Source organism: Mastigoproctus giganteus, chromosome 10 (assembly GCF_048544385.1).
Source record: "Mastigoproctus giganteus isolate SK-2022 chromosome 10, ASM4854438v1, whole genome shotgun sequence".
Classification (NCBI taxonomy): Eukaryota; Metazoa; Arthropoda; class Arachnida; order Uropygi; family Thelyphonidae; genus Mastigoproctus; species Mastigoproctus giganteus.
In genome coordinates, this window is record NC_143584.1 from 211473684 (window position 1) to 211500294 (window position 26611).

General features: G+C 38.6%; 1 protein-coding gene across 1 annotated transcript; it reads right to left on the minus strand.

The window, feature by feature from the left end:
• Positions 1 to 6023: 6023 nt before the first annotated feature.
• On the minus strand, positions 6024 to 20553 carry wgn (Tumor necrosis factor receptor superfamily member wengen). The gene is made up of 2 exons (XM_090382558.1): positions 19776 to 20553; positions 6024 to 6971 (listed from the first exon to the last, which is right to left on the minus strand). The coding sequence occupies exons 1-2, from the start codon at positions 20257 to 20259 to the stop codon at positions 6709 to 6711; spliced, it is 747 nt and encodes a 248-aa protein (XP_090238684.1). The 5' UTR covers positions 20260 to 20553; the 3' UTR covers positions 6024 to 6708.
• Between the last annotated feature and the right edge of the window lie 6058 nt (positions 20554 to 26611).

Below are 26611 nucleotides of genomic sequence, written 5' to 3' on the forward strand. Positions count from 1 at the left end.
TTTCCTTCCTTCCTGGGTGGTCACTAGAACAGGAAGCACTTCCAGTTGTTGGGCTGGATGGTCTTGCTAGTGGCGTAGCCAGGGTAGGGTCAGCAAGTACACTGTACCCCCCATGACGCCGAAATCTAGTATTGTTCTGGCGATTGGTGCCTTTTTTTTGTGAATGTATCTGTTGACAAAAAATCCTGGCTATGCCACTGGGTCTTGCCCTTCTCTTGTGGTAGCTATATGGGGGATAGCGCCACTTGCTCCACTGTCATTCTCGAGAAACTGTCTCCAACATTTCGAATCGACCCCTCTGCCTAAGGTCTGAATGCGAGTGACTTTATTCTGCGCTACCTCGATGCAGTACGATTATTATTTCTCTTCAGCATCATCCATCTATGGAAGGTGGACATGTTTAGCTTCAGCTTTCGTCTAGTGGTAGGGTTAGTTCTTGGGAGTGACACCAGATGGTGACACTGTCTGCCTTAGCCGTCATTCCGACCTTGGGGAAGGTAGGTCCGCTGGAGCCACTTTCGCGATGTTCAATTTATTATTTTTTTTATTATTATTCTAATTTATTACTTTTATTATTATACCGGTCTTCCAGCGTGATGGAGACCCGTTCGCTTCAGCAAAGGCGGAACTCGAACCCAGGTCCATCCGGCTGGCAGTCCAGTGTTATATCTGCTGGACCATCGTGCCCCTTTATTATAATAATGATAAAAGTTAATTATCAAATTTTAATCTCTGATAAACTAACTCTTCTAGTTAGTTACATAATTTATTTAAGATAAATTTATCTTAAAAGCTCACTGACCTCCTTAAAATATCGTTAAAAATTATCCGATTTCCATCCCCCCCACTCCTTTCGGTCGGTGACGGCTAGAATATTTGATGTCAAGTAAGTACATATACACTCACCACCATAACATTCTTCAAATTGCTTTATACAAATACAGTATATAATATTCTTCGAATTGTTATAGATATATATTTGCTTTTGAAAGAGAAAAATGAACATTTGTAGATCTGTAATTTTTTTAAGTATGTAACGTTGTAATTAAAGGTTGTAAAAGTGAAAGAATACTAAGGAGCTCGACTTTACTCAATTATAAACAATAGCTGGAAATGACAGCGTACGATCGTTACTCTAGGTGGAATCTCGAAACACTGTTATGTATCAATGGCCGAAGGTCCTTCGTACTTAAAGTTTTATGTGGATTTTCATCCTCATAAAAGGAATCGACAAGTTCTCTGACCTCGACAACGCTCAATGCCAAGTTTATTTGGCACATGCCTAAATGTGGAACTTCTTACCGTACATTGAGGCTATCTAATTTAGCGAAATACATCTGAATTGGAAAGTAGTAAAGATGTATACAGTTACCTTAATAGTATGAGTTTTAATTGATAATTGTAATTTAAAAAAATATATATATATTTCCTGCCCTATCCACTGGTGTGGTGGAATGAGCAATAGAGGTACTTAACACCATGTATCTGCTTAGGATAAAACAGGAACTGGAAGTCATAGCGTGATTCATGCAGCTTCATGCTGCCTGCTTAGTAATGTGAATGACAGCTTTTGGTTTTAATGTTGTAAATTGTTCCATTTCTTGGCTGTGGAATCTAAGTGTGGGTAGGGGGGGAACCACCTATCATTTAAAAGTACACACCCTCCTTTTATTCCACATAACTTCAATGACAGAATCTGCCAAAGAAAGACTTCTGATCGTTGGACTACCTTGGTAGTATTCAGACCGTCAGCATGCTACCCAGCTGGTGGGCAAATATGATTTTAATCAGAATCAGAATACTGAAGGATTAATATAACCACAACGTTAATTTATTATACAAGTGTATTGAGCTCAGAATGGTTGAAAGAAATTAGTTTAAATTGATTTTTTTAACTCTGATGTAATGCTATCTTGAATGAACTGGTTTTTGAGGTCGACATTGTTTAACCAATTCCTATTTATCATCTTGTTCAAATTAACTCTACGTCTTGAAAGAATAATAATGCCCACGTAAAAAGTTATTAACCACATACAGACTGGTTACTGGGGCAGAAACTTATTAGCTTGCTGAGTCATAGGCTGTTCGAAAGGAAATTTTCTTTGTTTTGGTGGGTACAGTACAGTAGGAAGCAATAAAACATGCTCTAATTAATGCATCTCAGAAGCCTTCGTGATTCTTACATTATTTCTGAATCAAAGTTATATGAAGAGATAAATGAGCGTAAATAAATTCTCAGGAAAACTCCCCAAACTTCCTCTTTATATAGATTAAATTTTGTTGTTTAGAAGCATAGTAGCATATACAATTACTGACAAAAAATTAGAAACCTTTATTTAATATCTAGTAGGACCACCTTTTCCCCGAAAAAGTTGTGGCATAAATTCCACTGTCCGAGAGCGGCTACCTCCAGATTTGGCCATTCTTCTTTCATCAGGATTCACACACTGGCCAAAAAAATACGAACATTTGTATTAAGACAGTCACAGTTTCTCAAAAGTTTTTAATGACTGGAAAGCAAGCGGTTCTTCCAAATCTCAAAGGCGTAAATTTTGCAGAAAAACAATACTTCAAGAGGGATGTCGTTCAAAGGAGAACTGTACGGAAATTGGGGCAATAACATCTGAATTCAACCAAGCTCACAACTGCCCTATTCAACTCGTATCATGGCTAGGGAATTGAAGAAATTAAGTTTTCTTGGCACGGACTAAGCCCGTTGATACTGGTGGAAGGATGAATGCCACCAAGGGAGTACCCGAATTTTGTATCAGATCTACTTTGCAATGTTACACTTTTATCCCTGAAGGTGATGGCCACTTGATAGATGACAATGCAATAGCGCAGCGTTTCTCAGTGTTCCGTGAAAAATCGTCATTAATAATTAAAATAAATGAATTTTGCATATTTGTAGCGTACACCACTTTTGTATCATTATAATGTTTAATTTTTTTCGGTTATTAATATACTGGTATGGACTAATAATCAAATAGACCGCGGAACACTTTATTTTGGCCGGCTTTGCATAGAGAAGTATGCGTAGAAGTAATGACATCTACGAAAAAGTAGCAATGTAGTGATCTGATATGCCATTCGTATGCGATTTAGCCTGGAGTACACAGGTTGAGTACACGCTAAACTTGTTTCGTTACCCTGAAAGCTACTTGTATTAATCTTAACTTACTTATTAAAATCTAGTTACTGTCTCCACTAGATGTGCTGTATTATTCTCTTAAATCATGGAATCCAGTACCACAGGCCCATTCTCCTTTACATGTATTTTATGGTTAATCATAGCAATAAAAACTATCATTAGCATGAGTTTTAAATTTCGAAATTGTAACATTCCTATAATACAGCAATTCTTAATCTTTCATGGAATTAACCTTCTAATCTGCATGATTAAATCACTAATGGAGAAATTTAAACAGCATATTTTAAAATTATCGCCTAGAAAAAGATGCCCTTTTTTTCCTCCATGGTTCGTCCACGAACTAAAATCATAGGCTATGAAAATATGGAGAACTCAGAGTCGTAACTTCGGACGAAAGTCAGAGGTCAGGACTCCTGGTTCAACACGCATCATTGGAGCTAGGGTTCGCCTTTAAAAATGAAACTTTCTTAGCAAGAGCATATTGAAACGCTGTGTAAAAATTTATTTACAAAGACAAATCAAAGTGTACACTAGAAAGAAGCAGTTTTCGTATTGATGCTCATTTACAGATCAGATGATGCTGATCAATAGCATTTCGCAAAAGTTTTTAGAGCAATCTCTAAATTTAAACAGCATATAATAGTTTGGTTCGGTAACAGCTGTCAATTCCTTTGTTTTTACTGGGGGGTATAGGATGGCAGATATCCGATACAGAGCCACGTGCGTGGAAGCTAGCAGCACTTAGGTTATTTACATTATCCAGAATGAACATGCCAACGTAGGGGGGCAAAAACTTGCCCTCGGTGTAGTGGCCTCTTGCCGATAAAAGTGCCTTCTCAGAAAGGCTACATTTTTCAAACTTTGTCTATTTATGTTCCTCTCTTGTCCTCCGCCCTTTCGTCTCTGACCCCCACTTCGCCAGTTTCTAGGAACACGGCGCTTGTCAGGAAGGGATACATTCGGACTGTGACATCTTCCTGCTGCTGTTGATCTAAAAAGAAAAGAAATTTGATCCCGGGGAGGTTGATGGCGTACGGCAGACCTGACTAGGGGGTGGGGCCCTTATTTTCCTCTAAGAATCTCTCCCACAGAGATAGTCATTATACCACAAAATTACACTTCTGGGCGGAACTTCTGAATAGTTTGAGATTTTTGTCACAGATTGCGGATGTAGTCAAAGAAAATACCGAAATTAGAGTAAAAATTAAGATTTTTAAAAGAAAATATTAATATTTAAAAAAAAAAAATAAAAGTACTAGTGAATAAATAATTTAGAATTACTATTATGTTACTTTAGGGAAAACCGCAGACGTCTGAGTAACCTGGTTACCATAACAACAAAGTGCAACATGAAATGGCTGTCGTTTGGATTTAGTAAATCGTTATGGGGTTGAGTAATAAATTACAACTGAATCTAATCTTTATGGAGCGTAATGTGTTTTTGTAAAAACGATTCTGAGTGGCTGAACAGGTTTAAACTCGTGTCATTCTCCCTCCATTGACTTCATAAGGGATGAAAAGTAGGTCATGGATTTGTTACTCAATCTGTATGGGCGAAAGGAAACTAGGGCAACATATGGGACCTGTCTGGACACCCACGATGGTAAAGTTTCGAATAATATAATACATAATAAACCTGTTTTATCAACTACGAGATTTCTACTCGTATTTAAGTGACATCCTACGTTAACATGTTCTTTCAAGATTAAATAGGAGTTCTTCTTTTATTATTATTTTCCTTTAACTGAGGTCCGGGATGAAATTAGGCCCCAAACTGTTTATATTTTTCAGTTAGGTTTATCTTCTTAAAATCTGTGCATTTAATATAACGGTTACTGACTAATTCTGTAGTATAAGTGTCACAAAATCCCATTTTTAGGGCTGAACCTGTGATTTATCATCCCATTACTAAAGCACAGTAAGCAACGTTCCAGTTCCGAATAGTGCAATCACAGGTTCACAAGCCGGAGCTGGTACGTTTTTGTTGTTTCTTTTAAACTCTGCTCCTTCATCGATTTTTTTCTTCCTTTTTTAAATATAGAAACTGTTCCAACTTGCTAAAGCTGCCCTTATCTAGTTGGAGTAAAGTTCTAAACGATTTATCTACAATGGGGCCCCTTATCAATATGAAACTTGAGCAACCATTCATATTTTTTTAGTACACTTTAAAACTTGCCAAGTGCTGATATACCCGTTTATGCTAAATTCGATTATCTTTCAAAACAATGATCACGTGCTCTTTAACAAGAAATGCGTCCCATCAGATGACGCTGCAATCAATTAGCGTTCTTCCTGTTAGCTATTCCAAGAAGAGGAAATGTGTTAAAATCATTTTAATCATAAATAGACCATTTTGCTCTTTCATATATATATAATTGAGATTATTAATAGTTTTTTTTTATTGTTTCACTATTTATCTATCGAAATTAAAGAATTTTTATATAAATTTCAATTAAAATTATTCATTTTTAATACTAATTCCAGACTTAAAATGCGATTTGTTGAAAAATTAAACCACACAATCTACATTGGCGCCGTTTACACAAAAACGCAGCTCAATTAAAATCATCTAAATGTATTTTATTTTTTATTTTGAATATGAACTTCTGGCTTAAATGATTTTAATATAATTTAATTAAAATTTCAAATGTATTTAAAAAAACTACGAAAACCACCACTAACCACTACTGATTTCTAAAATCTGTACTGGCGTCGTATACACTAAACAAACTGCATCTCGATTAATATCATTAAAAGTTTTTAACGGTAATTGTGATTTATTTAAATTGTTTTAATATAAAATTTAATAATTTATGAGTATAAAAATGCATGAAATCTTTACTGGCGTCGTATAGATCAAATGAACTGCATCTAAAATGAATTTATTTTTATTGTGTTCAAAAGAAACTTGTTTACATTTCTGAAATCACGTGATGAGTTATTTCAACACTGAGACTTAACGTTATACTATTTAGATTAAGTACAACCGGTCTCTGACAACCCAAGCACAGATCGAACCTCGATTCAACGTAAAATTTACTAAATGTGGAATTAAATAAGTTTGGGCAAATTTCTTGAGCAAGAGTGTAAACTCCTTGAAAAACAACACGAATTCCAAGGGTTAGAATACAGTATAACGTTACGTCTTAGTGCTTCAAAATATAAAGTTCTGTACAGTAGACTTGGGGGGAAAGGAAGACACACATCTGTAGTATAAAAAAAGTAAGAAAAAATTTGATTAAATAGAAAAACCAGCGTTATATTTTTCGCTGTGCGTTGAAGGAAGACAAAGTCCCATATTTGGGCACCATTCAACAAATAAAAAAAATAAACAAAACAAATAGGAAGTGTGTCAAAAATGGCTTTAACATTTGTACAGTTTATAGAAATGCGGGATTATTTACACATGGACGTTTGCTATTTGAGGGAACAAAAAAACCCAGTTCTGTTTTTTGAAATTTTCACATTTTTAAACCTTGATTCACTTGGACGACACCAGATGGCGTTCCATCTGCGTTGCTACAAAAGATGTGCACGTCGTTATGGTGCAGTCGGCTTCATCTCCCTTCGCCTTTCGTTAGGAGGCTGCAACGTTGTTCCCGCGAGACCACATCATTTCCTACGTCAAGGAAAACGTCGTCTGCGTATGGGTTGGTCCCTTCGCAGATGATTTCCGTGTCTAGAATTGCTTGCTTCCTCTTTTCGAGAATCTCATCCATTGCCAGTCGACGATCCAGGGTTGCCAGGGTATGCATGTACTCCGTTGTGTTCAGACGATCTCTAGAAAAGAGGCGGGCTCTGCTTGCCACCATTTGGGGATCTGTAAAGACAAGGAAAAATGACGTCAGCATTATAAGGAGCTCACTCTACAAAGGCTTCTTTATTACTAAGAATGTTTCGCTAGCATGAAATATAAAAATTAAAGGCGTTGGCCAACTTCCCTTGGATGACGTCACTGTAATGCGTCACCTGGATTCATGATAAAGACACTCTAAAATGCCAATTCACACACACACACACACGTCGTTTGGATGACGTTTTGTAGGGAAAACTTCCAAACGAACAAGCCCTGGTCGTTATTTATTATCAATATGACTGTATACTGAAAAATCGATTAATTACAGCTACAGATATATTTAAAAATCTGTTTTTTGCTACTTCTGTGAAATCTAAGGCCATTATTAATTAAAATTTTAGAAGGTTCTAGATTATTTTGAATAAATAACACAAAATTTGAAGTGAGCTGTCAGTATATCTGTAAACTAAGTCTGTTCATTGTCAGTTTGCTGGATGAAAAACTATGCAATCCGCACTCAATGGCGTGAAAATAAGAAAGTTCTGTTTGTCCATATCGCAGGGCCCCGAAAAAACTGAGCTACACTGGATGTGACGTACCCATGCTTCAATTTTTTTTTAAATGGTTATATGTCACGTATCTACAATAGAGGAAAAATGGTCCCAAACCAACCTAGCATCCGGGTGGGTAAAGTGCCTGCCTGGCAACCCAAAGGTCGCGGGTTCGAATCCCGCCTCGGGCTTGGATCACAGTAAATGTAAAACTTAGGGAGGTGCATTATGGCCACAGAAGCCGATGCGCCAACAACAAAAAAAAAATAATAATAATAAATAAAATAAAATAAAAAATCCGGGTACAGGACAACACGGCGCAATTAGGAATCGAACCCAGGTCTTATGTTGTGCGACACAAAAACCAGACAAACCGGAACTACCTTCCGGCATCCTTCCTGACCATTGGACTGAATATACCACCAACTGAAAAGGTCTTTAAGAACCCCATTTGTTGATGTAATTCGAACCGGGCTTCTCCAAACGGGTGACAATTGCGAAAAGTACTGTACTGGACTTATAAAGCGATTTTCTTTTCCAAAAAAAAAAAAAAAAAAAAAACATAATAATTGGCCGTTCATTGCAAGTGTTATACAAAGCATAATCTGCTGCTTTCATTACTGATGTGATGAGAATGACCAATATCCATCGTTCACTATTGTATTTTGCCCTCGTGGGTAGCACAGTAGAATCGCCAGCACCGGTGGAAAAGACCAGAGTTCGAGTCCCGTTGATGACATGAGAAATTTTTATGGGCCTTTGACGAAGGTAGCATGGTTTTTTCTCCCGGAAACTCTGCTTTTCTTCCAGCAAACAGAAAATCTACCACAGAAAACGCAATTGATAAACAGTATATACTGAACAACATTGCCTTAGTTGCAGATGCTCCTAAAACAACAGGTTTTTAGGATAGAGATTAATTCTGCCTACGACGAAAGACATGCCCCACATCTACTGGGAATAATACAAAGTTACTTCATCAAGTATTAAATTCTTTTATTGCTGCTAAGTTTACTGATCGGTGTGTTTGAATCTTTCAGGTATTCGGATATCTTTAAAAAATCAGCGAATTCCAGGGTTGTTAGTTTTCAATAAAGGGCAAAAGGCCTCGGCATACCGTGTATGTAAACTGAATATTCTATGGTCAGTTTGCGTGTTTTGTGGGATTAAAAACCAAAATAACCATCTAGTTTCGTTACGCGTAAGGCTCCAGTTTCATGATCTTTACATTTCTGTAACCACAGAAAGGGGGTGGAGATGTAATTATGGCTACAGAGTAGAATATAGAAGAGCGAATAGTTCGAATTTCTTGTGATGACTGCTGTTTGACTGTACCAACCTTAACTGCCTCGCGCTGATTCGAAACAACCCATCCCAACGTTTTTAAAATAGATTGGGACTATTCTGATCCTATGTCTGCATCTTGCGTACATCATCTCCCCGATTTCTTTCCGATTCCCCCACACAAAAAAGAAGAAAAAAACGTCCCGAAGACGCAACTGATCGCAGACTAGCAAAGTAAAAGAAATTCTCATCTAGGCAACATCTGTAACACCCAATTTTACCTCTCTCCACCCCTTTAGCAAAACACAAGCCGCGAGTTATTTCTGTTGTGTTGATTCTTTGTTTGGTCTCCCAGGTTACTTACCGCTCTGGTGTCATCTTTTCAGCAAACGACAAAAAAGAATCAGGAATGGAGCCAAGTCGTTTGGTTGCCAAGCGAATCGCGTTAACACACTAACAAGTTCGACTTGTCGGTACATGGCCCGACATAACTTTACACCCCACGTACCACTGAGTATTACGAAGGGTCACTACGATGCTTCATTAACAACCTTCACATCTGTTCTCCCATTCATGCAGGTGGCAACGACCATTTTCTTTGCACTTCGGCGAGTAAGCAGTCGTAGAAACTCCCCTCTTAAGGCCTCTGACCTCTGTTAAGAACAGGGCAGTCGCCATATGTCTCTTAGGAAGCAAACGGAAGTGGTGATAGATAAGGAATTACTATCCCCATGACACAGCTCGGAATGTATTGGCCCTAGGAGAACCTACTTGGTGAATCTAGTTCAAATGCGAAGGGGGTTTGCTGGGGGGCGGGAAGTATCTTCATGCAAGCTTGTCTACATTTTTAAGAAATGTAGACATTTACCAGTGGTGGAATATTACAGAGAATGATCCCAAGAATTGGAGAACCTTGACCTTTAAAATAAGGTGCATCTCCTAAAAGTTACATCTGCTTTAACAGTTGCAGCTGCCTATCATCCCCCCTCAACTTCCCTAGGTTAGAAACTCTACCTATACAATATTGGGACCATCTGTCCCGATGTTAACCTGCCTCTATCTCCTCCGGCAGTTTGTCCGACGTCTTAGGCTTAACAAGGCATCTGTGCAAGGTCAGTACCTTAAACCCCGTCTAAACTACCCTATTTCTGTCAGGTGGGCAACCGGGAGCTTGTTTAACAGGAGATGAATATGTTTCACGAGAGCCTTCGGGGTGTTTTGGGGTCTGAGATGGCAGCTGTGCTAACAAGCTTAAAGAATTACTGGCTAAGCTAGTTTTCTTAGGCCCAGCGTAGTTCGGTTTGAAAGCTTTCTTTGTTTTATGATCTTATGCTTGATAAGATTTCACGTCTGGATGGCTTGAAATAAGTAATTTGCTCTGACAAAGTGAAGTTACGAAACAAAACCACTCTTGCCTTTGTGAGCTGAACAGAAATAGAAAGAAAGAAAAAAAAAAATAAAGTAAAAATACGATAGTCGTGATCTTCATATTTGAGCGAGATTATCTTGATTTTTTGGGCTTGGAGAAAATGGTGTCTTTCATTGAAAAGACCTGGTCTTTGGTTCCAGGTCATAGCCATACCACCCACGATTCGTCACCAATAATGATGGAAGAAACGAAGTGTGGGTCAGCAGAAGCACATTGACGAAGATCCTGAAATACCAGGACTCTGCTCTCTGTATTCAGTTGGGATGCGAAGCACAAATTTTGTTAATTTTATGTCTAGATGGGTCACCGAACATGTTGCAATAAGCAGCAATTTCAAGGTACATTCGACTTCAAGTGAAGTCGTTTCCACGAATCTTTATCACGATTTTTCAAGATTGAAAAATTCTAAATATTGTAACTTATTAAAGGATAATGCATTACTGTGGTTACTTAGTCATGGCGAATACAAATCTTGGAAAATCTTTCCGATTTTCAAAAAGATGTTATTGTTGGCATGTTTTGAGAAATCACTGGTATGTCGAAAGCAACCATCCCAAATATATACAATGGGTGGAAGTAGAATGCAGCTCTAAAAGTAAAAATGTGGCAGAACGTTGGCACTCCAAAAACGAGACCTTACGAATTTAAAGTGAATTGTGCGCCAGAACAGAAATGGTACTCATGCACTGAACCAACTGGAACATGGGAAAAAGAGATGTGGTTGGACGAGCCTGGATTTACAAGTTTCAACACCAATTGTAGACAGAGTGAAAGTTGTCATGAGCCTCATGAAGTCAGGCATCCAGCGGGCCCCCACTCAAGAGGCTGGAGGTGATATTCTGGTATGGGGCATGTTCTGTTTGTATGGACTGGATCCGCTCGTGACGTTGGAAAGTCGTCGTGTTACCTCCAATGAATGTTTGCGCCATATCTGACTAACTTCACCCTGCAATGTCTCATTTTTATCTGGATATTGAGACGGATGGAAGAATGGTCAAATTTGTAGTCTGACTCCCACAGGCACCACGCCAAGACTTACACGGGCTTTAATTCGAGCAAAAAACTAAGGATTAATTTTTTTGGCCACTGAGTGTACCTCGAAAAGCTAGTTAAAATGCAAACACATCCTTGATTGCAAAATCAATAAAAGAGTCTGAGTGTTTTGCTAAAAGAAAAACGAGGTTCCAGGAGATGAAAACCACAAAACCAAGTAAATCAACAACGTCTGAGGTACAATAAACTGTCAATTGAGCCTGAATACCCTTTTGGTTGCACAGTATAATCATCGTCCTCCCCCACATTGGACGGAAAATAGCAGAGTTCGAATCTCGTTCGGATATTTTATCCCGGAACTCTGGCTTTTCATCCAGAAAACAAACCACAAAGCAGTTCACCCTAATGGAAATTTAAAGGATTCTAGCCTCTAATGCCATATGATTCCATTAAAATGTTATATTTTAAAAGTTAAATATCCCCCAACTTCACACTGGGAAAGGCTGTCATATCCTACCTCTTAGAACAGTCCAGTGATCAACTGACAGTTACATTCATAATCCTGCGTTTACAGGTTTAAACCTGTAAATACGGTAGGAATATTTAAAAATTACTAAAATAAATAAAAAATAATCGTTCCCTTCCACCAACGAGACAGGATTTAACACCTAATTGAATTTGGAAATCATAACTCGAACACAGCAAGGATCCCTCATTTTCTGTTACTACTGTTTGAACTGCCAATTGTTTTTTTTTTTTTTTCTTTCAATTTCCGGCCATTTTCTTCTACTTAACTCTTCAAACGCACGCAATGATTCAAAATAATTTTTGAAATCCTAAAAGCAGTTGAAAAACAACACCAAGCGTGTAACCTGGATTCCTTACTCCCATTTCTTTTGTTATACTCCAAGTTCTTATAAGCGTCATTAGCCGGCGAAACCGAAGCAATCTGATCACTTCCGTTCGCAAAGCCTTTAAGGCAGTTACGGGGGGACACACCCTATTTGACGAAGACCACATGGCCGCATTTTGGTGCCCTCAACAATTTACTGAAAGCACTTAAAACTGGGTGATAGACATGCTTGCACCAAGCGATTTCCGATTCTAAAACTTATTTATTTTACCACATTACGAATTTTAACCTTCAGATTAAACTCCGTAATAACGTCGTTTATTTACGATTTCGTCACCGACAGTTGAACCGGAGGAGGTCAAACTACGTAGCATCGATTAGACTTATCAGTCTAGCACAAATTCCAAATTGTCATGGATAAAAGGGATTGATGATTACGAACCATTATCGCGACCGCTTACTTCACCCAGGCTGTGTGTGTGAGGAAGGGAGGGGGGGTTGGGTCTTCTACTGGTGCGTTATTCGCGTTACTGAACAGGGCCGGGTATTGCAGACACGAATGAGTCATCGGGTTCATTGTGACAAAAAACCGGCAGAATTTATCCGACAACAATACCGTACATGAGGTTAGCCACTTAAGCAGGTCAAGTATTTGAGAACACGTACCGTACTTTCAACTGGGGGGTGAAGGGGGCCTCAGGGTAACCGGTACTAAGCGGGTTACGTGAAACTGGCGTGCAGATTTCTGAAATTCTAATGCTAAAAGGTGTTGTTTTAATTACTGGAAGTTTTAAATTCTGGTTAATGGGTCGAAGTAGAGGCTGTGACTCCAATGGATGATGAAAGGAGTGTTGGCACATTAGCCTCGGGAGCATGACCTCTGAAGCAACACATGCGTGAGATATGTAAAAACTGCTCTTTGGAAGGATTCTTTGACCTCGAAGATGTTAGTGTGACGGGAGGAAGGTCCTATGTAGTTTACTACAGCACATCGTTCCAGATCGGTGAACTTAGCGTAGGGTTCATTATCTGTGGACGAATAGGGCACAAAGTTGAATTCGATTTAAATACAATCAGCTTTGAGAAGCTGATTGTATTTCTTATAAATTACTAGTCATTATTCAAAAACACGCTTGCCATATAAGAAGACCTCAAGGGTGTAAAGAGGGTGACAAAATCAGAAGCGGCTACAGTAAAATTTCCAAGCCACTGGACTACCATCTTTCAGGGGCATTGTCGCGTTTCAACGTCTTTACTTGACAGCTCTGCACATGCAGGATAGAAGGTTGGAGAATGTCCCAGTAATTGCGCGCACTTTTCAAAATATCAGTTTGGATCACATCATGCTGACCACGAGAAACCAATAGGATTACCATTCTAGTTGAACGGCCTCAGGGCAACTGGTGATAATCAGATCACGTGAAACAATTGTCCATATTTTGAAATTCTAAAAAGATCTTGTTTTAATTACTGGAAATTAATTTCTAGTTAAGGAGTCGACCTTGCCTTCTTGGGATGGGTGCTGACAGAAGTTTCCACCCAAAAAATGGTGAATCCAAGCGTCATCGATATTGCCGTATAAAATCAATCATTATGGCCAGTAAGCTAGACTAACTTATTTTGACTTTACAATACTCAAAATACTGCTTTACACGCATGTGCTGAGGGTTGGGGTTGTTTGTGGTCAAAGAAGCAATTTCATTACGTGAAAGTAATGGCGCCTCCAGTGAGAGACTGCTTTGTAACATAATACGGCAGGTGAGCGCGAGGCAATCATAAAAGAGTTGGTTATGTGCTTTCTCTAACGAGCCAGTCACTCCTCACTTTATCAACTCTTCCATCAGGCAGTTTAACCCCTCCACTGTCCCCCACCAGGCAATGAGTCACCCAGACAGTCCAGGTGATTACTCTGTTTGACAGAAACTCCCACTTTTTCCCTCCAACTTCCTGACTGCAACTGTGTAAATAACGCCAGATGGCGCGCCGGCGCTAGGGACAGAGGTCAAAGTTCACTGGGCATGGAAAGAAGCTGAATAATCGGATTTTAACCATAGCTCAGGGTATAATCAACAAATTAAAATAATTTCTGGAGAGAATTAACTTAGCTCACCATTTCCAAATACAAAACTTGGGCGTGAGATGAATAATAAAACCGGAAAGAATAAATAACGCAATTTTATTGCGCATTTTAAATGAATTCTAGCTTGGAATGAGTTATTTTTAGCAACTGTGTATGACGTCTCATATTTTTGGTTGTCACTTCCTAAAGAAAGTCATTTAAAATAAAGAAAACTAGTTCGACTCATCCTCATAACGCTATAAAACCAATTTTCCAAACGAAGGAAGCCTTCTAACCAAACGAAAACATACCTCGTCGTTCCCATATTATTTTGTGTTCGTTTGGCAACGGTTGCTATGGAAACGACAGCAATTTCGCCCGCGAAATGCGCGAGTTGTTAAAGGCCAGGATGCAGCAGATAGACTACTAAAATGGTGTTGTGTCGATCAATAAAGATCGACCCCAAGACTAGCTGTTGGCCATTATTGGGCGTGTCATATATATACGTCAGACGCCAAATGGCACGTTCTCTCATTTCCTCTATTATTTATGATATGAGGAGAGAAAATTACTTTTTCGCACCTTTTTTTTGCCATCTTTTGGTAAAAGATGAGCTGCTAAAAATAAAAGTACGATTTTAGTGCAGTATGAAAGGTAGTAGATTACGAAGATGTATTTTGAAGGGGGCGGTCATTGTGTTGTCCGATCCCTTGTGAAGTGCATATAATGCGGTTAGTCAGGCAGGAAGTAGACCGTTGGGGTTAGGACGATAGACGAAAAAAATATATATAAAGGGGAGGGGGGACTTAACGTACCCCGAGCGTGGGAAACTTGGCAACGTTTTTGTCCTCTTGGTCGGCTGATCGTCATGAGCAGCCGACCTCTACTCTGGGAGGGACAGGTGTTAGTTGTGAGCCCGGTCTGCCATAACAGATGTCCAACAAAAGAGACTTTTGTTGGGTGTGACCCACGAGATGATACGGCTTCCCACTTTCAACGACAAAACAGGGAAAAGTGACTCGGTTGAAGAGGGCGCCACCTACAATAAGTGAATTATCAGTCATGCGATAGTTCGGCAGATTTACCCCTAATCAAAAACAACGGATATTTCCAAGCGGAAATAGGTAATCTTGTGCCCAGGGCGATCTTGGATTAATTAGACTTGTGGTAACCTATATAACGCGGTTACCATTACCCAGTTTCCTTGTGATCTACTTTGCTTTTTAACAGGAACACTGTTATGGTGCACTTAATTTGTTGGTAACAAAAGGGGCAGAAGCTTGTTGGCACTGCGTTCATTTATGTAATCAGACGACAGGCCCAGTTTGTGGTGAAAGCAAACTCAACCTAGTTACAAATGGAAATTTGTACCACTTAACACCGTTGCTAATAACAACGCAAGCAACAGTGGCGCCCTCTTTATTGACAGCACTTGTCAACCTTTGCATTAATCACTTATTTCTGCTTTCACCACTAAATACAAGCATGCAGACGTTACAACAGGCAATTTAATTTAAAGTTTCATTTCAATAATTAATTATCCGGTGATAACTAGTTTGTAATTCTGTTAACTAAGCAGCGATACTCTTCGCGGACATTCAGGACTCATCACATACATCCAGTCTCCTTTCTTTATGTAACGTTTACGAAAACCTTTTAAGGTGATTATCAGTTAGCTTTCGAACTATGCGACAATCTCCACCCACTGCAATTGCAGCCGGTTCTGTAAAGTAGTAGTGCAAATCGAACTTTTAGAAAAGGCAGGGGAGCAAAGCATTGTAAGACGCCTAAAATACTTAATTTTGTCCTTTATAGCACATTAAAGGAAAAATAGTCTTTTCGTCATAGTTAAGGCTCACTTAATTTTGGTAATAGGGTCTCGCATGGGTAATGGGGCGATAATCGACAACTTTTCCTGACTACCTTCAATAGTTGGTGCTACACTCGACCCACCGGCAAACAAAGCTTTTTTTATTACAAAAGACAAAAGCTGGTCTTTCAAAAACGAGGGCCCCCTACAATGAAAAGGATATTCGGCCATGCAAATCTTATGATGTCAAAGAATTTTCCTATTGCATTATTCCTCAACTTATTACAGCTCACACCTCTCGCGCATGCGCCAATTCACATGCCTCATGCGGATGACGCACTTTGACACCCGAGTTAAATATTAGTAAGTGCCAAGTGCCCCGCTATGTTATCGTTAAAGAATGTTTGTCGATACCATCCCACCTCGTGAGTTGTACAAGTGCCAAATCCCGGGACTTAATAAGTTGATCACCTGTGAAGCTATCAAAGGGGACAGATAGAATATCAAACGTATCACATGACTGATTTCAGTGCGTACATCTACAATCAGATATTTTTCTGCGGGTTTCCTTTACATAAACATGCGCAGTAGCAGTGACGTTGCATTTTTGTTCATAAACAGTTGCTCGAAAATGTTTTGAAAATTAATCTAAAACCTTTTTGCATTCTTTTATAAATTAAATGTTTAAATTTCTCTAAATGATTAATAATCAGTTAGTTTCGTAATTTTACAGGAAATGCTATTAGTTAACGGCTTCATTTCCTCTTCCTTTGCTTGTCGTCTGCGTAGCTATTTTGGCCGTTGAATGGCGCTGTGTGATTACTAAAATGTTATTAGCAAACAATGGAACAAATGAAGTGGAAGTTAAAGTTTCTAATCCGGTTTCCTGTGTGTAATGCTGTCCAGAAACCGGTTTACCAACCATATCTAATGTAGCAACGCTTTAACACCACATGGAGTTTGGTATGAGCTATGACGTCACACCAATCGTGTTGTAAAACCACTCAACTTTAGTTTTTAATGGGAGTTTTACAGAAGTATTCCAATTTCACTGAAAGAATGTTGATTGGTCTGTCCTGCTGACAAAAAAATGTATCATGTTCAAGTAATTTAAGTAAATATATAAAATCATGGAATCTTTGCAGTTTGTTTTCTCAGATGAAGAGCATTGTAATGAATTATTAATTGGGGAAAAAAATATATGCACAGACAGGGAGTGGCACGAATTAACCAGCTCACTTCCGAATTATCACCAGTTTATACCCAGAATTCCTTGGAGGGCTAACGTTGGTGGTGATTGCTTTAACCGGATGTCCGTTTCAATGGTAGCCACAGACAACCTACGCACACTGGCCAAAAAAATAAGAACCTTTGTATTAAGAGAGAAGAAATGCGAATAAATCTGTGACGTTGTTGATGGCATATTGCTTCGTTGAGAATAAATACTGCACAGGCTGTTCGACTGTAGTAATCTGAAACCATTGATCTATCAGTCTTATCGTGGGTGCACGTTTAGCAGGAACCACGATTCAAGAAAATAAAGATATAACTGGTTTCTCAAAGCATCCATCTCAAAGGTTTTTAATGAGTGGAAGCAAGCGGTTCTTCCACATCTCAAAGGCCTAAATGTGGCAAAAAAACAATACTTCAAGAGCAAAGCCATCGTACTATAAGGGCTACGGAAAAATAGGAAATCCAGTGTGCAGCAAATAACATCGGAATTCAACCAAGCTCAGAACCCCATGGCCAGAAAATTGAAGAAATTAGGTATTGACAGTCGCCTATCTATTCGGAAGCCATTTGTTTCAGAGAAAAGCCCTCTTGCAGTGGTGCCGAGAACGTCTTGATTGAACAGTGGAGCAATGGAAAAAAAGTCATGTGGTCAGACGAATCACAATACATCTTATTTTGCACCGATAGTAGAAAGATTGTGGCGAGAACTTCACGAAGCAATGGACCCCGCTTGCCTTGTTAAGACAACCCAAGCAGCTTGAGGGGGTTCCATGGTATAAGGAATGTTTTGGTACGGACTGGATCCGTTGCTACTGGTAGAAGGTCGAAATGTCATCCAGGTAGTACCAATTTTGTGTCAGATCTATTGCACCTTGCAATTTTTACACTTTTATCCCAAAGGCGATGGCCACTTTATGACTGACAGCGCATCGTGCCAGAATGTTTCAAAGAACATGGAATTCTACCATCCTGGCCGTGGAGCTCACTGATCTCAATACTATTGAGAATGTGAGGGACATGCTGAAAAGAGCTATTCGATAATGAAGTCTTACTTCAACTTTGTTGCAACTAGACGATATTTTGCTGGAAGAATGGTAACAATTAGACCAAAACACCTTATTGAATCCATGCAGCTCCGCACACTTTCTGCTACTTGAAAAGGCGGCCCATCTCGATACTGAATAGTTTTTTTTTTTTTTGGCTAGTGTGTATAACAATTAAAAATGAATACCACAACAAACTTGCCACATTTGGATATACCGTGTTAGATGTGTTCAAAAGATGGCTTATTTGTAAACAGGGCCGAGACTTGGCACTTTCCACCTATGGGGATTATATGATCTCTCTTATATATATATATATATAATTAAACGTTCTGCGCCTTTCGAAAATGGGTTCAGGGATAATGGTCTGCTTGTCTAGGGAGCAGGGTTAAAAGGGGCGCACTTTAGAACAATTCCTATGACGACGAACTAGTTCTTCCTGGCTCTGAACCATAGTTAAACAGCATACTATCTTCGACAGATCGCCTCGCCCATAATAAAGATAGTTTCATTAATTTTTAAGGACGGCATTCGTATCTCGTTCAGGCAGACAATGTCTGGGTCACTCCTGACTATGATTTGAAAGTAGATGTTTAAATTCGCGCAAAACATCATGGCCACCCCATGATAAAAAAAATAAAAAAAAAATGTAAAATGTGATTTATTTTGGGGAAGAATTTAAAAAATATATATTTTAATAAATTGTGGATTAGAGATGACATTTTTTATATCTACATACACTATGCAGAAATATGAAATGAAAGAGACTTATACTTCACAATTAACTCGTTTGGAAAGGAGAAATATCTGCCCCCTCCCCGAAAAAAGGATTTTGCACTTTGACAATGCACCAGCTCAGAGATGGCAGAAAGCAGTCCATGGCATTAGGCGTTAATAATTGTTCACTTAAAATGAAATTACCAGTAATAAGACTGATTTTTACAAGTGCAAAAGTATAATCAGAGGCATAAGGGGCCATCCAGGTAAGGACAAAAGGGAATACAGCCCCCTCCTATGATTACAATAATGTAAATTTTTTGCTACATGATGATTAAAGCTTAATGGTTCCTACGAACCCTACTTTAGCCCCCTTTTGAAATGTCTGGGATCATCCCTAAGCGGGCCATCCAACAAGATTTTTACTGGGGGACAGGCTGTAGATGGGGGTCGCAGTAACTTATACGTATAAACTTTCAAACAACCATCAGCCAAATCTGAGACATTCAGTTTTGAAACCGGTTTGAATCCTTGAAAAGAAATCGGGTTTTATTCAAAAATCATATATTTAGAGTATAAATAATCGAGTTTTTCAAAATTAAACAAATTTTTTCTACAGCAGTTTGCAATGATCGAAAAATGGGTTTTCTTTTAATGACAGGGCCACAAAATATGGATATTTAAATCATCTAAGTCAGACTCTGATTAAAAAAATAACTCCTGAACTAGTAAACAATAAACAGTGCAACTTAAGCCTAACATTTATTTCTAAATAAATAAAGTAAACAGAAATGAAGCAAACAATAAGATGGAATATTTCTGTAAACAAACATACTTTATTTAACAAGAAACTCACCGGATTTCATCTCGGTTCTCCTTCGCCGCATGTACCTGGCGGCCAGGACTCCGACCACTGCGGCCACGATCACGACGATCAGGCAGACGACACCAATGGCGACCGCTGCCATGTTCCACTCGGGCCTCGCCTCCATCGCTTCTGACGGCTGCTTCAAGCTACTCAGACTGGCCGCCCGAACGTCGTCGAACTCGGTCTCGTGCCACTTGTGAACGCCACCAGTCCGAATCCCAGCCGACATGCCTTCGCTTCCTTGCTTCACGTCCAACACGGACAGGGAGATGCACAAAGTATCCTTGTAAGTGGAACAGCCGGCCAGTTCCACCTGAGTTGGACCACACTCGGTACACGGTCGACAGCGCCCTCGGTCTGTGTCGTACCACGCTTCGTCAACGAGGCACGGACTAGATGCACGGGTTTTATAAGAGGTCGCCACTTCGAGCAGAAGGCAGGTGGCCAAGCTGAAACTGAACGTCGAGAACATGCTGGGGGAGGGGTGGATTGAGGCTGGGGGAGGGGGACGAAAATCCTCGTGACCAGTCCGTGCTACCTCAGATGTCCACGGGGTTTAGACGTACGTCTACGACAGCGAAGTAAAACCCGCGTTTTTACGGATCGGCATCAGATCACTAGCAGACGACCTACTTGCACGTGAGTCATTGGCGCGAACACAGAAACATATATACGGCGGATAAGGAAAAGTAACTGATTTATTCGCCCACCGGAAATCGTCTGCTTCCCAAGCACGGAGTAACAGCCTCGGGCTTTTACGCTGGAACTTGGGCGAGTGCGGCGGCCGCGCTGCAAATTCGACGCTATAGTCATTCATGGACCGTTTTGGTGACGTCACACTTCCAGGAAGCCAATGGCGTACTTCTTTCCTGATGTCATGGGTTGTAAAGGGAAAGTAAATATCAAAAAGTGAGGACACAGTTGAAGTGGTGTGAAACCGATTTGAGGCGTAAAAATAGAACGACCGAGGGTGTTGTGGGGTTTTTTTTTTTTTTTTAATTTATTGTTGTTGCTTTGTTCAATGCTTATCTGCGTAGTTTGGGGTAGTTTGATTCAACGCAGATCGGTAATCGCTTAATGAACGCGCTAGTAATTAATCATTTTACGAAAGGTCATCAGCAGACCTTTCGTGACGACATCGCTGACTGACATTTGTGTCATCAGATAAAAGTGTTGCTGATGTTCAGAAATCTGTAAACGAATCATTCAGTTGTTTACAGATTCAGTAATATTCAATCGGAAGTATTAGTAAGCGCCATCTTGCGTCAGAAAGTAAAATCTCAATATATACTTAATATTATTGTTATTATTAGCCATTTTTTTTTTTTTTTGCGAGGAAGCCTGAGGCTTTTGCTTAACCAGCCAAAAAAAAATCCTGAATTACCTTTAGAGAGGAAGTAGAGGGAATCACCAAGAAAGAGACGAATGATATCCAGCTGAGGACCCTGGGTTTGCCAAGCTCACTAGATGTGAGCCTCTGGGTATTAACCAGCTTATAAATATCATGGATGGGGGGAAGTTGCGTAGCCAGGGGGAGCGAAATCCCCCCTATCATGTGATGAAAACTATAAAAAATTATATTCAAACAAACAATTGGCGTCTATTTTATCCCTTTTGCTCTCCTTCACTTCAAAACCTGGGGGGGGGGAAGAAAATTAAAGAAATAAACTGTAGTTGAATTTGATCCCCTGTAACACTCCGTAATAGTTTTTTCCCTCACCATCATTATGTAACAGAATATAGTGCAGTACTGAGACAACTGGTTATGAACGTATTAATATTCAGTGACGCGTTATATGTATCTTCATGGAGCACAATGCAAAATGAAATTTGGGGGCCGCATCTAAAGAAAAAACTAATAAAGAACATTTTCAACTTCATTTTATTGTGACAACAAAACAGACATAAGAACTAAATATGAAATTTCATGAAAATCGGTATAAAACCATTTTTGAAAAAAACGTAATTTTCAAATTTATCTTCAAGTAAAGTTCATTGACCTTGGCAAGTAGAAAGTTCAGTTTCCGATAAAAAAAAATCAATTAAAATATTAGTAAAAAACATCTGAGAACCAGGTCTGACGCCTTAAACCACTGCTATCCTGGTACTAATCAGTAAAAAACAGCAATAAGTTTTTGAAATAGTGATTTTGGGGTCCCCTCTGATCGGGGCCCTAAGCAGATGTCTTTTTTGCCTATACGATAACGCACCATTGTGAAATATTGAGGTAATGCATTGGAATTTGGAACCGGTACAAACCTTACTTTGCCTAACTTAAAGTGGTGCAATACCGCGGCAACTCGTTGAGAACCTGTCGCTGAATTATGAAGACTTTACACCACTTTAACGAATAAATGTTTTTAAAATTAAATATTATTTTATATCGGAGGTTAAACAAAATCATTTAACACCATTCAAGTAACTCTATTAAAGTAATTTTACAGCTTCTGTAGTGCAGATATCCTGGAAAGAATGAGGCCTCAACAAACGTACCATGTCTTCATATTACAAAACCATCTTTTTTACCAATAGCAGCTTATGCAGCCGGGGTATGATATACAGCCACTAAGGCTAAGGTGAAGACGAAATTAATTTCTCTCCAGAGATCAATGTCGACAACCATCATGATCATTCCACGCAGTTTCTAATGTTGCCCTCCAGGTCTTGGAGGTATGATTCCGCTGGACCTTTATTTAATTACAGAGGAATGACACTAAGGAACGGTTTGACAACAGATATAATAAGTATACAGCCAATGATTTTAAGTTGAAGAAGAAAAGAATTTAGTTGAGTCTAGTGGCAGCCTAACAGAGTCGTTGGGATGAAAGTGAATTTGGACTGGTGACAAAATGATATATCCCTAAAGTAGATTTTGGTGAAAACAAAAAGATTAGTTCTTGGTTAATTCCATCAGTGACATCTTCCTATCTCCTTGCGGGTCGTGGATCGCTTATGGCTAATTTTTCAGAGAGGACTTGAACCGGGTCAGAACTGCACTTGTAGTGGTTTAGGAACATGTGCTCACGTGTTGCTTCGTCCGAAGTACAGTCAGGCTCGTGTTCAGTTATTGGACAGTGTCCTAATTGTCAGAGGAAAATGTATATATCCTTAAGAGAACTCCAGGAACTTCGCAGGGTTGCAGAGATTTTCAGCAACAGTATTTTCCAGACGATTGAAATTACGGTATTGGTTCTTGGACTGTGAACTGTACAGTTGTGATGAGGTGATGTCAAGGTTTTTCTTGACAATGTTTATTTTAGATTATTCTTAATTCTAATACTCTTGTTAACTTTTGGTTTCTAAATTTAAAGTATCGATTTGAAATTAGAATACACTTTCTTTTTTGAAGGGTTTGATTGAAATTTGGTTAAACAGATAGGATTTTACCGATATTTTTTTATTTTATTTATTTATTATTATTATTATTATTATTATTTTTTTTATTTTATTTTATTTTATTTTTTTTTTTTGATACACAGGTCTGGGCACCCTTGCTTCGAGATTTGCTGGTATCTGTCAGAATTGCACTACCTCAGTTGGTTTCGAAATTTTTTGGTGCTAACTCGCACTATTACAGAGAGACAGACCCATGTCGGGCTCCACGCCAAGGATGGGTGCCAGGCAGCATTCGCCCAGGTGTTGGCTGCTCCTTGGTGGCAAAGTGGCTTGACACACACAACACAACACAACACAACAGAACACACATTAATACTTACACACATTCACATTTTACAGGCCCATTTTACAGAAGATCTGCACCATCAGAGAAGATCAAGGTGGAGATGAGCTTTTTCCTTAAACCCATCCCAACACACACACACTCCTCTGTCGCAGTGAGAACGTTTTTAACGAAAAATAAGACCACAACATTGGAACACCCGCCTTATTCACAGATCTGGCTCCATGCGACTTTTTTATGTTCCTGAAAATTAAACTCCACCTGAATGGAAAACGATTTGAGGACTTAGCAGACATTCAGAAGAACAGAATGCAGCAGTTAAAGGCGATATCTTCCGAAGACTTCTGCTGCTGTTTTAGATCCTGGAAATCGCCAATGGAGTACTGCATAGGCGCAGCTGGAGAGTACTTTGAAGTGGATTGACAAAATTTTTACCATATCTGAAAATCAAAGTTTTCGACTGTATTTTCAATTGATAACATTACCAATGAATTTACCATTACCTGTGACACTGATGACACAGGAAACTTTAACGAAACAAATGTTCTGATAAGGTTTATTTTGCTAAAATTTTCTTCTCCACTTGCAACAACTTTCTCCACTTACAGGTCGGAAGACTTTCAACCAGTTCATAAAGCAACTAGCTGAAGCAATATTGCATCAGTGGCCCTTCGATACAATCTTCAGCAGCAGTATAAGTAGGTCGTATTAGTCTCGCCCTGATCCGGCGTTCCGCAGGTGTTTTTTGAGAGGTTCCGGTTCTGTTTACGTCACACAGCCGGTTTGCTTCCCTAAGTACAGCAGCACTCTTAAAAGTCTATGCATCTATGCAAGTGTATACCTGTGTTTTCACTATTTGTTCTTAAAAATCACTGATAAAAAGAAAAATCAAAGACCATTATGTTAAAAGAAAAATGCGAAGTGATGTTTGACTCAAGTTGGATTGAGATGTTGGACAGAACTTGTGTGATCGAGGCCCTCCATCACACAAGTTTATGATGCTTCGTTTAAGAAATGAATTCTCTAAAATAGTAACGTTATGAGCAAAATTGGTTTCACTAATACTTTGTACCCTACTGTATATTCACAATTCCATGGCTATTCAAGTTTTACTATAAAATGCAACCAAATAATAAAAATAAACCTTAACATTTAAACACAAATTATACTTACGCCAACAGTACCAGCTATTACTGTTTAAAAAAAAAATAATACTTACAATAAAAAAATAACAATAAATAAATAAATAAAAATGGAAATTTTACAACGTAATATTGTAAATATATTAAGGAAATTGTATTACCTGTATAAATGCCATATTGAAATGATGTTAAATGCAATGTTTAAATGACTGATAAATGCAATAATTATTAACTATTATATGCAATATTTAGATGCGTTGAAAATTCGAAGTTTTTTCAATAAAATAATTATTTTAAAAATATTTTTAAATCCTACATGATTCTAGAGATTTCGTTACAATAAATAAATCTCGATGCACTTCCTTTTACGTCTGCACACGCAAAAACGTTGCAGTTGCTAGGTAACGCGATGAACACTACCTGGTGTTCATTTCCATCGGAATCTTTCTTGAAAATTAATATCTGAATTATCAGATTTCGTTATTTTGCAGCAAATGTTTGGGAATATGGAAATTGCTGAATTTCGTAGTTGTAAAGCAAAGTAAAATTAGTGTATATTTAAGTATTTTTATTTAAAAGTTTTTATTTATTTTATTATGTTATTATTTAATATATATTTAAAATAAATTTATTTAAAATTAATGTACACTGAAAGGACAGAATTCGTGTCATTATGGACAAACGTCGTGAGTTAATAGACTTTGAAAGAGGGATGACAGTGAGTGTCCGACGCATGGGTCACTCTCGCGGAGGGGTTGAGAATTTGCACTAGTCCCGTTGGACAGTATCAAGAGTGTATCGGGAATATGCCATTTCCTTAATAACATGGGTGGCAGTGATATCCCTAAATTGTAAAATGTCAATATTATAACAAAATCAGAAAATGGGAACATTTCAATATTATTACGCTTAAATTCAGTTTTCCAAAGATTAAGCTTCCCTTTGAAAGTTTCTATTTTATCACTGCGTATTAATATATTTGTTCCCTGTCCTTGAAGACATTTAAATCATTAAGTTTTTCAAATTTATCAGTAAGGGAACTAAGTTTTCCAAGCCATTTTTGATTTGTAAACAATTGAGCAAGGTTATGATTTTTATCCGATCAGAACAATAAAACTTCATGTTTGAGGTCAAAAAGATGTCGCAATACTTTACCTCTGGACAACCACCTCACTTTCGTATATAAACGAAGTGTTTCATCCCACTTCATTACAAACAAAGCATTGGGAAAAGTCAGCTATTTAAGCTTCTACTATTTTTTATAAAGTTGATCACACTTATCACATCTTTCAAAACTTCGTGCAAATCAGTTTGCTTTTCCTTTGCTACTAATGCTTCCCTATGTACTGTACTGCACAATGCAATGATTCAAAACTATATTTTGAGCAATTTCCTTTACTTTGCCTTTTAAACCTTTATTTTATCCTGTTAATGCAGCCTCACCATTGGACTTGGACCAAAAATTGGACTTTCTTTCAATTGATTTAAGGAACTGAATTTGTTGTCCGCAATGATTATCATAGGCTGCGAGATTGTGGTGCCTCTGGATAGAGGGATGGTATTTAAATCGTTGCTCCATGCATAATTGAAATCATTTTTATAGCAGCAGGGAGAACAAGAGATTCGGCAATAGTATGTGATTTCAACTATTTTCCTATTAAATATGAAACTTCCAACGATGCCTTAAAGCTTTACAAGGAACTGCCTTCATGAAAGATTTCAGGCCTTGTATGGCGTCGGCGTGTCTTTTGAAAAGGATTCAGTATTTTTCATTAGCTCTGAATGCTTCGTATGCAAGTGTATTTTTCATTTAATAAGTTTCATGCTTTCGTTAACCAGTTTTTCATAACGTATTACGCACAAAGGACGTTGTTCGTCATCAGTAACGTAACTATAAAACGTAGGCCTCAATGCAAAGTTTAGTGTTGGCCCCTGAAAAGCAGGTGCAATAGTAATAATAATGACCTGGGCAGCTAGCTAACAGTAAACATGCTTCGTGTGAA

What these genes read in the sequence shown, in the direction of transcription:
- wgn (XM_090382558.1), bottom strand. Translation starts at nt 20,259, where the DNA reads ATGTTCTCGACGTTCAGTTTCAGCTTGGCCACCTGCCTTCTGCTCGAA. An exon ending in GAGAACCGAGATGAAATCCG is followed by an intron (nt 6,972 to 19,775) that starts GTGAGTTTCTTG and finishes TTGTCTTTACAG; the next exon opens with ATCCCCAAATGGTGGCAAGC.